This window comes from Pogona vitticeps, chromosome 2 (genome assembly GCF_051106095.1).
Source record: "Pogona vitticeps strain Pit_001003342236 chromosome 2, PviZW2.1, whole genome shotgun sequence".
Taxonomy (NCBI): Eukaryota; Metazoa; Chordata; class Lepidosauria; order Squamata; family Agamidae; genus Pogona; species Pogona vitticeps.
Genome location: NC_135784.1, coordinates 246,029,666 through 246,045,903, shown reverse-complemented (window position 1 = coordinate 246,045,903; position 16,238 = coordinate 246,029,666). Strand labels below are relative to the sequence as shown.

The following is a 16,238-nucleotide window of genomic DNA, read 5'->3' as shown; positions in this document are numbered from 1 at the left end:
GTAGGGGAAATGTATTGAAACGCATTAAACTTTGTTTAATGCGTTCCAATACCTGTGTTACTTACCCGTTCAGCGAGGATTCCAATTGCCGGCAGCCATTTTCGCGCCTTCGCTAAGCGAGGGCAGGGTGCGAAAACGGCTGCCGGCAGCCATTTCCGGGCTTCCGGCGGCCATTTTGGAACCGCCGATCAGCTGTTCGGCGGCTCCAAAATGGCCGCCGCAATACCCGATCTTCGCAATACGGGTTTTCCCCATTGCGACGATCGGGTATGTTTCCGTATAGCGATCCCGAAAAAGGGATCGCTATACGGAAACATCGCTATACGGTGCACTCGTTAAGCGAGGCACCACTGTACTTATTAATTTTCATACTACAGCCTTGAGACAAACCATAATGTGGAGGCAAATTCCCTCACCTGCCTCAAATCTTGCAAGAGTTTTGTCAAGCACTAAAACGCCTCAAACAACCAGCCATGGGGGGGGGGGAGTGCTTTGTGTTTTCAGACTGCAAACCCCACAATTCTCCAAGAATTCCCCAGGCAGAATTCTGGGATTGGCAGCCCACAAACGAAAATCCAAAGACCCAACACACACACACACACATTGGAGAAGGGCTTTCGGCTTATTTTATCTCCAGCACTGCAGCTCTCATCATAAGCTGCCTTCTGAGGTCTTTGGTTTCTGTTTTTCAAGTTAAAAAAAGGCAGGGGGATTGCTTCCATAGCGTTTCTTGAAGAATGTTGTGTGGTGGTTGACTGACTTACTTATTTGTCATATTTATAAGTTGCTTTTCTCCCAATAAGGCAGTGGTTCCCAACTTTTTCTGAGTCATGTTCCCCTTTTATAATAACCAAGTAACTGTTGACCTCCCCCATGTTTGCATAAAAATGCATTTTTATGGGGTAAAGTCATCCCTTCTCAGAAAGCAGAGCTTCTTTCTCCCCCCCACCCCACAAAAGAGCCTGTTTCTTATATATACACATACACACTAACTTTAATATCCCACTCTGAAAGCTCAAGGAAAAAACGATTAAACAAGGGCTACAACACATATAAGGTGATCTGCAACCCCCAGTTTGGGAAACCATGCAATAAGGGGACACAAGAAGGCTTAGAATATTAAAAAGAACAGAATTAAAAAATAAATAAATTATACATTGAAAAACAATTAAAACTATAAAGCTGATTAAAAGACATTGAGTAAATAAAAACACACAACCTTAAAAATAAGTAAAAAAAGGAATAGCTTCCTCAGAATAAACATATTAGTTTGATAGGAGTCTCCACCCTACAGCCTATATAAGAAAAGTGGCACAAACCAGTGGGTAATCCAAAGAAAATTATTATTAGAGATGAAGTTTAACAGCTGAAGTACAAGTGAACACTATGCAAACAACAGCAGAAATTGCAAATAATCCTTTTCACCCATTCAACTACATAAAAGCAGGAAGAAATAGTTTTTTCACTCCTCCCAGAGGTCGCATCAAAACTAGTACGAGGGGCTGCTGATAAGTATTTAGCCTTTCCCAGAAAAAATTGAGCCAGGAAGCTGTAGCTGCCACACTATTCTACATATCCCCAGAGGAAGTCAATGCACTTGCGACATCTGTCCTGCACCTTCTTCGTCATCATTTAGTCATGTCCGACTCTTCGTGACCCCATGGATCAGAGCACGCCAGGCCCTCCTGTCTTCCACTGCCTCCCGGAGTTGGGTCAAATTCATTCTGGTAGGTTCTATGATATTGTCCAACCATCTCATCCTCGGTCGTCCCCTTCTCCTCTTGCCTTCATACTTTCCTAACATCAAGGTCTTTTCCAACGAGTCTTCTCTTCTCATGACATGGCCAAAGTATTGGAGCCCCAGCTTCAGGATCTGTCCTTCCAGTGAGCACTCAGGGTTGATTTCCTTTAGAATGGATACGTTAGTTCTCCTTGCAGTCCAGGGGACTTCTCAAGAGCCTCCTCAAACACCACAATTCAAAAGCATCAATTCTTCGGCGGTCAGCTTTCTTTATGGTCCAGCTCTCACTTCCATACATCACTACAGGAAAAACCATAGCTTTGACTATGCGGACCTTCGTTGGCAAGGTGATGTCTCTGCTTTTTAGGATGCTGTCAAGGTTTGTCATCAATTTCCTCCCAAGAAGCAAGCATCTTTTAATTTCATGGCTGCTGTCATCATCTGCAGTGATCATGGAGCCCAAGAAAGTAAAATCTGTCACTGCCTCCATATCTTCCCCTTCTATTTCCCAGGAGGTGATGGGACCAGTGGCCATGATCTTAGTTTCTTTGATGTTGAGCTTCAGACCGTTTTTTGCACTCTCCTCTTTCATCCTCATTACAAGGTTCCTTAATTCCTCCTCATTTTCTGCCATCAGAGTGGTATCATCTGCATATCGGAGGTTGTTGGTATTTCTTCCAGCAATCTTGATTCTGGCTTGGGATTCCTCCAGTCCAGCCTTTCGCATGATATATTCTGCATATAAGTTGAATAAGCAGGGGGACAATATACAGCCTTGTCGTACTCCTTTCCCAATTTTGAACCAATCAGTTGTTCCATATCCAGTTCTAACTGTTGCTTCCTGTCCCACATATAGGTTTCTCAGGAGATAGATAAGGTGGTGAGGCACTCCCATTTCTTTAAGGACTTGCCATAGTTTGTTGTGGTCCACACAGTCAAAGGCTTTTGCATAGTCAATGAAGCAGAAGTAGATTTTTTTTGGAACTCTCTGGCTTTTTCTATAATCCAGTGCATGTTAGCAATTTGGTCTCTAGTTCCTCTGCCCCTTCGGAATCCAGCTTGTACCTCTGGGAGTTCTCAGTCCACATACTGTTGAAGCCTACCTTGTAGGATTTTGAGCATAACCTTGCTAGCGTGTGAAATGAGTGCAATTGTACAGTAGTTGAAGCATTCTTTGGCACTGCCCTTCTTTGGGATTGGGATGTAGATTGATCTTTTCCAGTCTTCTGGCCACTGTTGAGTTTTCCAAACTTGCTTGCATATTGAATGTAGCACCTTAATAGCGTCATCTTTTAAGATTTTAAATAGTTCAACTGGAATGCCATCACCTCCACTGGCCTTGCTGCAGCTTCTTAAGTCCCTGTAAATAAAATTCTTCCAACTGCTGGTGTAACCACTCATTTGCAACATTAGTTGCCTCCAGAACACTCCAGAATAGGGTGGATGGGGCATCACTTGAAAGCCTAAGGACGTCAGTCTTGCCATAGTTTCACCTGCGGTGTGTGACAAAGCGTTGTCATGTAACAGGATGACACTTTTGTAGAGCTTTCCTCAATGTTTTTCCTTGATGTTTTGCCTCAACTTTATCAATATAGCACAGTAATATTTTGCATTGATGGTTGAACCCTGTTGGAGGTAGTCTACCAGCAGAACTCCCTTCTTATCCCAAAAAACTGTTGCCATTTGCTTCTGCACCGACCTTTGCACTCGGAACTTCTTTGGCCTGGGGAAACCACTGTGCCTCCATTCCTTAGACTGTTCCTTTGTCTCAGGATCATAACAGTAGATCCATGTCTCATCACCACCAGTTTGCCCAGGAAATCTGACTCGTTTCTTGCAAAATGTTCCAAAACAGCCACCGATGACTCCACATGTTTCCTCTTTTGTTCGGTTGTCAAAAGTTTGGGGATCCACTTTGCTGCCAGCTTTCTCATTTCCAAGTTGTTGTGGATAACGGCATCAACTCTCTCACATGATATTCTCAGATATATAGCAATACTTTTGGCTGATATTCGGCGGTCCTCCATGATCATGTCATGGGTGGCTTTCACATTTGCAGGCACAGAGACAAAATGCCATTAAATTGTTCCACGCAAAAGCAGTAACTCCAACTACTGTATGGCTCCCAATTGGGCTCCTTCTCAAATATTGCAACCTTAGAATGTGTGCAATCAAAATTCCTGAGGGCAATGTTATGAGTCCCCAGAGATGTCGCCAAGGTAAAACTAAGATTGGAAACTAGTCAAATTAAAATCGAAGCCAGGATATGGATTGCAATCCTCATGTACTGGCTCAGACGGTATTATCTCCCTATTGGTCTTGCACCATTGATCCTGCAAGACACCTTAAAGTCAAAATGGGTTGTTAATTGAATAAAAAATATCCCCTTTTGGTCTCTCTAGGTTGAATCTGTTAACCATGGGAATGGAACAGGCAAAGAAAATAATTAAGCAGCGTATTGAGGATATTGAGAGACAAAATGATTTAAGCAGTGCCCCAGAATTCTACCTTAGGGAGGATAATCTATATAAGGTCACAGCAGCACCTTATTTTGCCCAGTTGGAGCAGCTCAGGCATAGAAGGGTGTTTACCCTGGCCCGGCTTAATGCATTACCTTCAGCAGTGCAGGAAGGACGGTATAAGAAGATTCCCTGGGCAGAGCGCCTTTGCCCATGTGGAATGGAGCAGATAGGAACAACTGAACATGTCCTGTTGCAGTGCACATTTTACAAAGATGTATGTGAAGAACTCGTCTCCTCTCTGATTGGCTGATTTCCCGGTTGAACAGAGCAACAATGTATGCACATGCTGCTGTCTGACTCCAATCCCATTCTTACACATAGGGTTGCCAAATTTTTCACTGCTGCAATGGGCATTAGAAAAAGGACCCTAAAAGTAGATGAGCCTCTGTAGTTAGAACACGGTTTGCCAGAAATTCTGGAATTGCTTTAGGGGAGATGTTTTGATGCTGCTGTTGTTCTCAGAACCAAGTATTTGCATTTTATCCCAATATTTTTGTAAATCCCTGTATATTTATACATTTTGATGTTTTATTTGTGGCTGGTCTTAGACCATAATAAAGTTTTATTCTATTCACAGAGACAAAAACAGGCCTTCCACTGGGTTTCTCACTTTCCAGACCGAAATGGTCAGTTTTAAAATTGACAACCCAACGTTTAACTGTTGTATATGAAAGGCCACTGTCACCCATAGTTTGTGACATTTCATCATGGATTTGCTTTGCCCCTTTCCCTTGGAGAAACAGGAACTTGCTTATGGTCCTATGCTCTTCCACAATGAACTTTTCTGGAGGTGCTGCCATGTTCACTTTGGACCTGAACATGAAAGATAAGTTAAAATCATACGTAGTTGATTTTTGCACCATTGAATACAGACAAATTGGCCAATACACCCTGAAATTTATAGCTTCCTAGCTCAATTTTTTTCTGGGAAAGGCTCAGTATTTATCAGCACCCCCTCGTATGCCTCCACAAACTGGCATCTACTCAAGAGGCCAGCACTTCACGCAATAGATCTCTGAAGCCCAGAAAAATCAGGCTTTTCAATCCTGCAAACTCACTGTAATCTGGGAGATCCTCATCAGACTCTGGAAGGTGCACTTCTCTTGTATCTCGCTGACTGCTCTCTCCGGGATTGGTTGTCAAGTCTGGACAGGCACTTTCATTTTTTTCTTCAGCTGAATCTCTCTCTAAAGCTGCAATCATTTCCTTATAGGCCAGTCTTGCTTCCATTGTTAATTCCACCATTTTGTGAAAATAGTCCTAAGGCATGACAATTAAAAGACAGTGTTTTTAGACTGATGTTCAACACAGGTCTCCAAACTTGATATTAGATGAATCCACCAACTGAATGCTGAGATCATCTGTCAGTCCCAAACACTTCATATATTATGACTGGTAATTAGCCAAAGAGACATTTAAGTGTTGCAACACCTGGGTAGAGTGTACATGGTGGGCTGCGTGGCACTCTTGCTTCTTGGTTGCAAAGAATAATGGCTCCTTGTGGTTTTTCAGCCCAGCAGCATAAACTGAACAATCACTTTTTGGCCTTACATCACTAATCCTTGATTATGGGATTGCTGCAGGTTAATGGTGGGATCCTGTGGCCCTCCAGAGGTTAGATTCCAACCAAAACTTGGATGTTCGGTTTTAGCATTAATTCATTAAAATCAGGCATTCAAAATTAAGAAACTAACTCATTGGTGTTGATGTTAACAACTAAAAATATAAAAATTTAGCATTACTGAAGCCTTAATTCGGTAGCTAGTTTCTTTGTACTGAGTACATGTCACACACATCCCTCTTCCCAAAGAAGGACAATACCTCTATGTCCCTTTAGAAAGTAGTTTTATACTGGAAAGTAGTTTTTTACTGTAACCTTGAGAGTAGAAATGGAATTAACATCAGGAAATCTTGGTTAAAACGGTTAAAACAATATAGTTTCTCTGGGCTTCTGGAAGTTGTAGTCTAAGATTATCAAGAGCCCTAATGTTGGGAATCACTGCTTTATTAAGAAGCAATTAGTTAGAATCACTAGCAGCTCTCCAAGGATACCTATATTCAAAAACATTTATTATAGTGTTCTGTTAAAGAACTGTTCTGGGAATTGCCGACTGGCTCTTTACAGGGCAAGGGACAATGTTTGCAAAGTTTTACATGACTTGCCATAGTTAATTGTTAACTGAAAAACTGCCAGGGTGCATCTCAATTGCACAACAGGAGACCTATTGAAGGAGGGTGACTTAGACATGCCCCAGTAGTTTGTCTATTAGCCGCAGCAAGTTATGCAAACCTGACCAATGGTTCTCAACCTTGAGATTCCTAGTGGTCTTACACAATAACTTCCAGAAATCCAGAGAAATGCCATACACTTGTGGCTCTGCTACCTTAACATTTATTTGCAGTGTTACCCAAGTACTACAAGAGGGCCGAAAGCTCGGGCTGCCTAGTATAAAGCTAGTTTTTAAAGGATTTTTCCCTTTAACAGCTACAATGTGGACCATCAGAATCCCCTTTACAGAACGGCAGGCAACTAATGCTTTTCATAAATAAAACTCACATTAAAGTCGCTTTTTTAAAATATTATTTTTAAGTATTAGGCTTGAGCAAGTTTTCCTGGTAGGAGTCCAAATACATGACGAATTTAGCTTTAATTTGTTAATTTTAACATGTTATTTCCAAGCTCTGGTTCCAGCTGTCACAGACCTCAGACAACATAATCAGCAGCTAGAGATTGCAGGAGTTGTAATCCACAATTAGTCCTAAATACTGGAGAGGCTGTCTGGGACACAACCACAACATGTGGTGGTTGTGTCCCAGGGCTCAAAAGTTTTTGAGCTAATTATTTTTTAGATAGAGACTTTGCAAAAACGTTCACAATTAGACCCCTCCCTTGGTTTGTTGACACTGTTACAAGGGGGAAATGCAAATTTATTACATAAACAGCTGATCTCAATTTCCCACTTAGCTGCCTGTCTGATTATTGTAGTCCTATGGAACAACATGACCAATACTACAGCAGTGGTCCCCAACCTTTTCCCAACCGCGGACCAGGGTGTGTGTGGTGCACCCGCAGGGGGGTGGAGCTTGCTTGCACACATTGCACTCGTGGGGGGCACTCACGCACATGCACACAGCACGCTCACAGTGGTGGAATGCACTCACATGCATGTGCATATGAGCGCTCGCAGGGGGTGGGACGTGCTTGTGCACATGCGTGTGATGATGCTCGCAGCGGGGGTAGGAGAGCTGTGTCTGCAGCCCGGTCCTGGATAGGCCGCAAACTGCTGCCGGGTCACAGACTGGGGGTTGGGGACCTCTGTACTACGGGACCAAAATTACATAAAAATCAACTTAAAAATTAAAATCAAGTTTTAAAAAATTTAACTTGGGTCCTTTACTTTGTCCTGCAGATTTTGGACCTGATCAAACTGACTTCTAACTGTCAATATCTATGTCATACAGTGGGCAGGTATGTCAGGATTCCTACACTGGGACAGAATTTTGGACTTAAGGGTCTAGGTGCAGAAGTGAGTGAGCACGTGGATGTGAGAGAACTAGGGAGGTGGCAATTAATCATCCTCACCCCTTTCCAAAAATCATCTGTTCAGAAATGTAGGGTTTACGAACATCGAACTTTTATCGACGCATGAAAAAATTCCACCATCAATTAATGCTTTTAAAACATTTAAATCCAAATACATCTTTAGTGGAGAGGGTAAAATGGCAATTTTAGTAAAACTTACTTGTGCACCATCATAGCTGAAAATTCCCACCACGCTAACAGGCACTGCTTTGTTCAAACACCGTCCCAAAGCTTTGCGATTGAGAGCAAAAACAAAGGGGATATTCTGTTCACAAGCATAGTCAATGATGAGATGCAGAGTCTCGTCCAATCCACCTGGAGTAAAACAAGACGGGGGGGGGAGAATGAGTCCATAAGACTGACCCTGTCAATGGCTTCTGTTGACAAAAGTAGCTCACTGCACTTTGCACATATGCCAACAATAAGGCATCCGTAAGGCACTTAACTTCTTTTTCCCTCTCTATACTTCACCGTCATAATTTTGATCTTTGTTTGTTTTAGCTAAATACCTTTTCAATATAAAGACTCACCTTTTGACTGAATTTTTTCACAGTTTGGGGAAATGATGACACATTTCAACTTTTTCAGTTTCAAGTGTTTCAACACCTCTCTGAGTCCCATAACAAGCCTGCGTTTCATCTTGGCCTTCACAGGGTCTTTCTGATACAGGCGGTCTTGGAAGCGAACCAGCTCTTTCAAGAGATCTGTTACGCAGCTGTCAACTTCTTTACTGAGTACTTGGGTACAGTAACTAAAGAAAGAACCAACCATTTCAGTATTATGGTGAATGCCCGATTTTCCTTTCCTTTTTATTTACACCCACTTATTCAATGATACAAGCAAAACTGACAAACCATGTCTAGAACAAATCAAAATGTTTAGTGTTTCTAGTTTTAAAAATACACCACTTACTTGCTAGTCAAAACGGGAACAAAATGCTCTTCAAATGTGTTTTCAAACTGAAGATTTAAATGATTCAGAAGAATTTCATTTACTTGCAGATGAAGCCAGGGAAAAATATAGACCAAACATTGAAATTGCCTCTTTTATTTACATGAACTCACTTGCTCCTCAAAACAGCAATATCTGAAGCAGTGGCACTAAAGACATGAAACAGGCCTCAAGCAGGAAACATACACTTCTGCCAAAGACAACCCACGTCACAATAAATTGCCTCTACTAAGATGAAATGAAGAATAGCAAACTGCATCCCTATCCTTCTCAATATGCAGTTATCTGTGTGCCTAAAATCAGAGAACTACCATGTTTCTGAGTTACTGGTGGGTGAAAAACACCAATTTCGATAATTACATATCCTTTTTGAAATCCAAGTTTTATGGTGAAGCATGACTATTACTTGATTAGTGCAGCATATACTGGTTTGCAGAAAACAAGAACTTTTACACAGTGTATAAACACAATCTAGGATCTTTGGGCTTGCAGCTTACATTCACAGCAAAATTCCATCTGGTAAGACAAGAGATGGGAAATATTCAAAAAAGATGTTGAGTAAATAGTCTAGTACTATATTTTAGCATTGGATATGGAAACATGATTGGTTCAAAATTGGGAAAGGAGTATGACAAGGCTGTATATTGTCCCCCTGTTTATTTAACTTATATGCAGAATACATCATGCGAAAGGCAGGACTGGAGAAATCCCAAGCCGGAATTAAGACTGCTGGAAGAAATATCAACAACCTCTGATATGCAGATGATACCACTCTGATGGCAGAAAGTGAGGAGGAATTAAGGAACCTCGTAATGAGGGTGAAAGAGGAGAGTGCAAAAACGGTCTGAAGCTAAACTCAAAAAAACTAAGATCATGGCTACTGGTCCCATCACCTCCTGGCAAATAGAAGGGGAAGATATGGAGGCAGTGACAGATTTTACTTTCTTATGCTCCATGATCACTGCAGATGGTGACAGCAGCCACAAAATTAAAAGACGCCTGCTTCTTGGGAGGAAAGCGATGACAAACCTCGATAGCATCTTAAAAAGCAGAGACATCACCTTGCCAACAAAAGTCCAAATAGCCAAAGCTATGTTTTTTCCTGTAGTAATGTATGGAAGTGAGTGCTGCACCACAAAGAACGCTGACCGCCGAAGAACTGATGCTTTTGAATTATGGTGCTGGAGGAGGCTCTTGAGAGTCCCCTGGACTGCAAGGAGAACAAACCTATCCATTCTAAAGGAAATCAACCCTGAGTGCTCACTGGAAGTACAGATCCTGAAGCTGGGGCTCCAATACTTTGGCCATGTCATGAGAAGAGAAGACTTCCTGGAAAAGATGCTGATGTTAGGAAAATGTGAAGGCAGGAAGAGAAGGGGACAACAGAGGATGAGATGGCTGGACAGTGTCATCGAAGCTACCAACATGACTTTGACCCAACTCCGTGAGGCAGTGGAAGACAGGAGGGCCTGGCGTGCTCTGGTCCATGGGGTCATGAAGAGTCGGACACAAGTAAACAACAACAATATTTTAGCGTGCCAATTTAGGATGGCAGAATATGTGCCAGTAGGGATCCTCCCAGTTTCCTCTCTTGGGGTGCCATTTTTGGACTGCAAATATTCTCAGGCAAGGTAAAAGTTAAAATTTTGCATTCCCAGATGAATATGATATTTGTAATGAGATACTATTCCATGAGCAGCTGGATAATTATGGAATACCATATTTTCCCATTTATAAGACACCCCTGTTTATAAGAAATCCCACCCTCCCACTTTTCTAACTCAAAAATTAAGAAAACTTAGCTTTGAGTATTCAGCTGCTAGGCTCAGAATGCTCGGACATTACACGTCCCTGTTGCATCCGAGTCTACAAGCACCACCTCCAATAAGATGTGTTCCAACTGGTTTGTTCAGAATCAGCTAACGTCAGTTCCATAATGCTCATGATTGGAGGAAGCTAAGTCTCCTGGCTGTAGGAAGCTAAGCCTTGTGATTGAAGGAAGCCTATTCACAGAGGCAAGGTAAGGGCCATTTTGTTCTCTCCTTGCCTTACTTCTGTGTATAAGACGCTCCTCAATTTTTAGTGTAATGATTTTAGAAAAAAGTAGCAACTTATCAACAGGAAAAATGTGGTACTTCTCTTACTTAAAATAGTGTGCACTAACAAGCAGTTTTTACATTTGAGATCATGGAAGGTATGAGGGGTTTATGGAAAGGTGGAGCTACTCCCTATTTTATAACAGAATTTTGTTTCTCTCTTAATAGTTTTAATGTGTAAGAGAACACACTGCAAATTAACACTAGTTATTAAATTTGGAGTGGCTGTGCAAAAGGGAACTAACAATATTACATATGAATAATTCCTACATTGGTCAGCTGTCCCATGTTCAACCTCTGCAAACCGAAGTAATACAAAGAAGGACGTTGCACTCACGCTCTGCTTGTGGCTTTTCCACAGGCTACAGCTTGTCTGCAGATTTCCCATAGGCGTGTCAACAGAATGCTAACCTATACAAGCCTTTCAGCAGATCCAGCTGGGCTCTGCTTAAGTAATGAAGATAGTCACACTGAAACTTGCCTGTATGTAAGAAAAGGTGGGTGGATGGAACCTGCCTTCCTCTCAACTCCAGCAGAGACCCACTGCTATGTGAGGCAGGAAAGGAAACCGGAGCAGCTTATTCCTGCTTTTACTCCTCATAGATGGACGTACATCTCACAAGATAATCACTCTACATCTCCCAAGTAACAAGTGAAAGTGGTAATCTACTCCCTCTTAGAACTTCTTTGGACCTATGCTTGAAAAGATTGGATTTCCTAAGATCTGTACTCTACTTTCCTTTCACTAGTCTTATTTCCAGAACTCACAAACTGGTTTTCCACTGACATAAATAAATCAGCAATATAAAACTAAGGCAAGGCAGTGGGTTAGAACACTGAACTAGTAGCTTATGCATTGTCTCTATCTTGAGCTGACCTAACACACACCACTCCACCTCAACTTCAACCCCCATCTTTAACATGGGAACAACAATGCTGGTAATAACAATACTCAATCTTACAAACTGTATTAAGGACTACAACTCTGTAAATAAGAACATAAGAAGAGCCCTGCTGGATCAGGCCAAGGGCCCATCTAGTCCAGCTTCCTGTGTCTCACAGTGACCCCACCAGATGCCTCTGGGAGCACATGAGACAACTAGATACCTGTCTCCTGATACCCCTCCCCTGCATCAGGCATTTGGAGGTACTTTCCTTTTAAGCCTGGAGATTATACATCCCATCATGGCTTATAACCTGAGATGGACTTTTCCTCCAGGAATCTGTCCAATCCCCTTTTCAAGGCATCTAAGCCAGATGCCATCACCACATCCTGTGGCAAGGAGTTCCACAGACTAACAACACTCTGGTTAAAGAAATATTTTCTTTTATCTGTTCTCAATCTCCCAACACTCACTTCGAGTGGATGTCCCGTGGTTCTCGTATTGCCTGAGAGAGAAAAGAGCTTCCCTCTATCCATTTTATCCATCCCCTGCATTATTTTATACGTCTCAATCATGTTCCCCCTTAGGCACCTTTTCTCTAGACTAAAGAGCCCCAAACACTGTAGCGGGAGGCGCCCCTGCCCAGTCATCATTTTAGTCACTCTCTTTTGCACCTTTTTCAGTTCCATGATGTCTTTTTTGAGGTGAGGCGACCAGTACCGTATGCAATACTCCAGTTGTGGCCTTACCAGCATTTTCTACAATGGCATGATAATGTTGGCTGTTTTATTTTCAATCCCCTTTTTAATGATACCTAGCATGGAATTGTCCTTCTTCACTGCCGCCACACACTGGGTTGACACTTTCATCAACATAGATAAATGTTAAGTGTATTTCTCCATAGCATCAGTTTGCAGAAAATTCAAAACCTCACTGTAATAAATGGATTTTACTGGAAGCTTTACCTACTGTTACTTTAAAGAACTACTGAACTGAATTGTATGTACAGGGGTTATATTAATTAAAAGCCTGAAAATCTTGGCCCAAATTTAACATCGTAGTGTCACTGCAGTGCCAGCACAACAGAACTACAGTTCTTTTTCCCTTGCAGCCTTCAAAAACTGGCCCAAGAGGGTTTTTCGTGGCTCTCTGGAACATATTTTTGGAGTATATGAGGCTACAGTGAGAAAACTGTGTCCTGTCCTTCTACTTTCCCCCTAATCTTCCTTCCCTAGTGGCTACCTTCAATCTGCACCTTCAAGAAAACCCACCACTTCATCCTGAAGTGCTCATTGTGTCTCAATAAGGTACATCACCCCAGATCTTAATGAAGTGCTTTGAGAAGTTAGTTCGGAAATATATTATCTCCTGCCTTCCTGATCCCTTTGATGGGCTTCAGTTTGCTTATAAAGAAAATAGATCAACCGAGGATGCGATCAATACTGTGCTTTATATGGCTTTATCCCACTTGGAAACACAAGGGAATTATGTAAGAATGCTGTTCGCGGACTTTAGCTCTGCTTTTAACACCATTATACCCCACAGATTAACAGACAAACTTAAAGATCTTGATTTTCCAGATGCTATCTGTCTGTGGATTTTGGATTTTTTAACAAATCGTCCACAAAGGGTTAAACTGAATGACTACATCTCTACTGACAAGATACTCAGCACTGGCACTCCACAAGGCTGTGTCCTTAGTCCACTACTGTTCTCCATTTATTCATCGGATTGCACCAATAACCATCCCAGTAACAGGATTATCAAATTTGCAGACGATACTACACTAGTAGGACTTATCTCTGGGGATGATGAGTCTGCGTATCGGGACGAGGTATTACAGCTATCCCGCTGGTGCAAAAAAACCAATCTTTTATTTAACATCCAAAAAACCAAGGAATTCATAGTGGACTATAGGAAAAAAAGAGCAGACATTCAGCCACTGTATATAGATGGAACAGGTGGTTGAATGTAAGTTTCTTGGGACTATCATAACAAATGACCTGACTTGGAGTGCAAACACCGCTGCGTTAATCAGGAAGGCACAACAACGGTTGTATTTTCTAAGGATTCTTAGAAAGCAACAATTGACTGAGAGTTTGTTAATCACCTTCTATCGGAGTTCGATTGAGAGCATATTATCCTACTGTCTCTGTGTATGGTTCACGAGCTGCACAGTGGCAGAGAAAAAGGCAATTCAAAGGGTGATTAAGACGGCCCAAAACATCATTGGCTGTTCACTCCTCTCTTTGGAAGAATTGTATAAGAACAGATGTAAGAGGAAGATATCTAACATACTGAAAGACTCCTCTCATCCGGGATATCAGCTCTTTAAACTATTACCATCAGGAAGGAGATTCAGGGTATTGAAAGCAAGGACAAGCACATTCTAGAACAGTTTTTACCCAAATGCAGTATTGAGTTCAAATGCGGGGCCATAGGTTTTTGGTGGAATTTTAATTGCTGAGAGAAAACGGGGTATCTATATTTGGATGGTGAAAGTTGTGTATATTTTAACTTTTTTTGTAGTGTTGTCCAGTTTTACCTTGGGGAAGAGCACCTCATTTCGTTGCACCCACTTGTGAGCGCAATGACAAATAAATTTCTTATGTCTTATGTCTTATTTTTCATTTAATGTGAGGAAGCAGCAGCAGATCTGTCCAACCTGTTCCAATGCATCTTATGAGGCATTCTATTTCACAAAGCCTCTGAGTCAACAACAACTGGACCAACGCATTTGCCTCATATGTCCAACATAAACATACTTACTCTCGAAATCTTCGGCTGTGGATTTTGGGAAGATTGGATCTTAGCTGTGTTGGGACAAGGGAGTCTCCTGGGGAGCCACTGGAGTCTGCAGATTTCAAGTCTACTTCTGATTTATCTGAATTCAGAATGGGAGGCTCCACAGGTGTGTCTTCAGCACACTCTAGATGTCAAAGGAAAAGATTATTTTAAATTGACCAGAATATAAAATCTGTAATATACTTCTTAAACTTATTTTTGAGTTCAGAATAACTGAAGGTCTGAGTCCAGTGAGAGAAAAAATGAAAGTGAAAATCAATATGCCACTTGACAATTTTAAAGTGAACATTAAATCTTTGCCGCACTTCTCTGACAATCCATTTCAGAGGCATATCTAATTCTTAACACATATGGAGGACACTGTGAAAAAGGTATAAATCTTCAGGCCATGATATTATCTTTTTCACACCTGTGCAGTTACTTATAATTGATACAGGCTCTAACTTAGAGAAAAATAACTATTTTTTCCTTTTAAAGAAATGCTCAGCAAGCATGCAGTAAAACTTTACTATGTGAGAATTTCAGTTCTAACAGTCAACATAAATAATGATTATGAGACATATGGAAACTCCTGGAAACCGGTTCCGTGAGCAGCACATGCAGCATTAAACCACGGGGCTGAACAATGTGAAGTTCAGAACATATAGCCAATCATTATACCATAAGGATCGATCCAGAAACAAAGGAATAAAATGTATTCATGTGGGGCAAAAAACTCCTACAACAGCCTGCAACAATTAAATAGACCAGGCAAATGATGGAAAGGACAGCATTACTTGTCATGTAACTTGACAGCTTTTTCCATTTCAATGTTTTATTTTTTTCTAGAACCATACTTGTTCAACCAAGAGTTGAATTATAAGGTCAAGAGAATACCTGGTTCATCTTAAAGGCCATGAAAGCAAAACCTTAGCACAAAATAATCACAGATACTTTTCAACCCTACAATCCTGACATCTAAAGGCAGGAAAGATGTAAGACAGAAAAGCATATTCCAAATGAATTCCAAGATCTTTAAGATTCCTGTTAGAAGAGAAACTGAAGTGCTTCCCCCCCCCTTGCAGCCTTCAAAAACTTGCCCAAGAGGGTCAGTGGTTTTTTTTTGGGGGGGGGGTAGTTGTCGCTTTTTTGCTATACTCTGTAACTGTACTGACCAGTGAGTGCCCTTGCACAAAGGAAACTTACAAGTGCAAACAGTTCTGGGTACTAAGGGAATGGGAACGGGAAAATAACAAGTAGACACCTTTCAAGTAAGGGAAAACATAGCTATTTCTATCTGCCTCTGATTCCTGGCAAATATTACAAAAAGGTCACAAGTGGAAATTATTTGAAAAGAGAGCCACACTGGAAGACAAAAAAATTCCTTGTGCAAATTTTAAATGAAGGCATTATTTTATTTTGGCTTAAATAATATGGCAACTATAACTTGGGAAACATCTTTAGTAGCACTTTTCCTTGTTCAAAGGGAGGGAAAACAAACAGCATTCTCATTCAGACTGTACCTGCTCTGGTCTCTTCATGTGTCAGATTCTCAGCAGCAGATTCTGCACTCTGCTGACCAGCATCATCATCCTTTGGTATTGCTATCTGTTCTAAAAGGTGTTGCTGTTTCCGCTGTTCTCGCTCTTTCAAAATAATCTTTGGGGGGGGGGAGAG

General features: G+C 41.4%; 1 protein-coding gene across 5 annotated transcripts in view; it reads right to left on the bottom strand.

Annotated features, from left to right (window-relative positions):
* Positions 1–16,238, bottom strand: part of SECISBP2 (SECIS binding protein 2) — a 43,991-nt gene that overhangs the window by 1,334 nt on the left and 26,419 nt on the right. For all 5 annotated transcript variants that reach the window (XM_072992375.2, XM_072992373.2, XM_072992374.2 and 2 more), the window contains 5 exons: positions 16,085–16,220; positions 14,547–14,706; positions 8,377–8,597; positions 8,007–8,161; positions 5,322–5,523 (listed from right to left, as the gene is read on the bottom strand). In XM_072992375.2, coding sequence (XP_072848476.2) covers positions 5,322–5,523; positions 8,007–8,161; positions 8,377–8,597; positions 14,547–14,706; positions 16,085–16,220 — 874 coding nt within the window. The remainder of the gene's footprint in view (positions 1–5,321; positions 5,524–8,006; positions 8,162–8,376; positions 8,598–14,546; positions 14,707–16,084; positions 16,221–16,238) is intronic.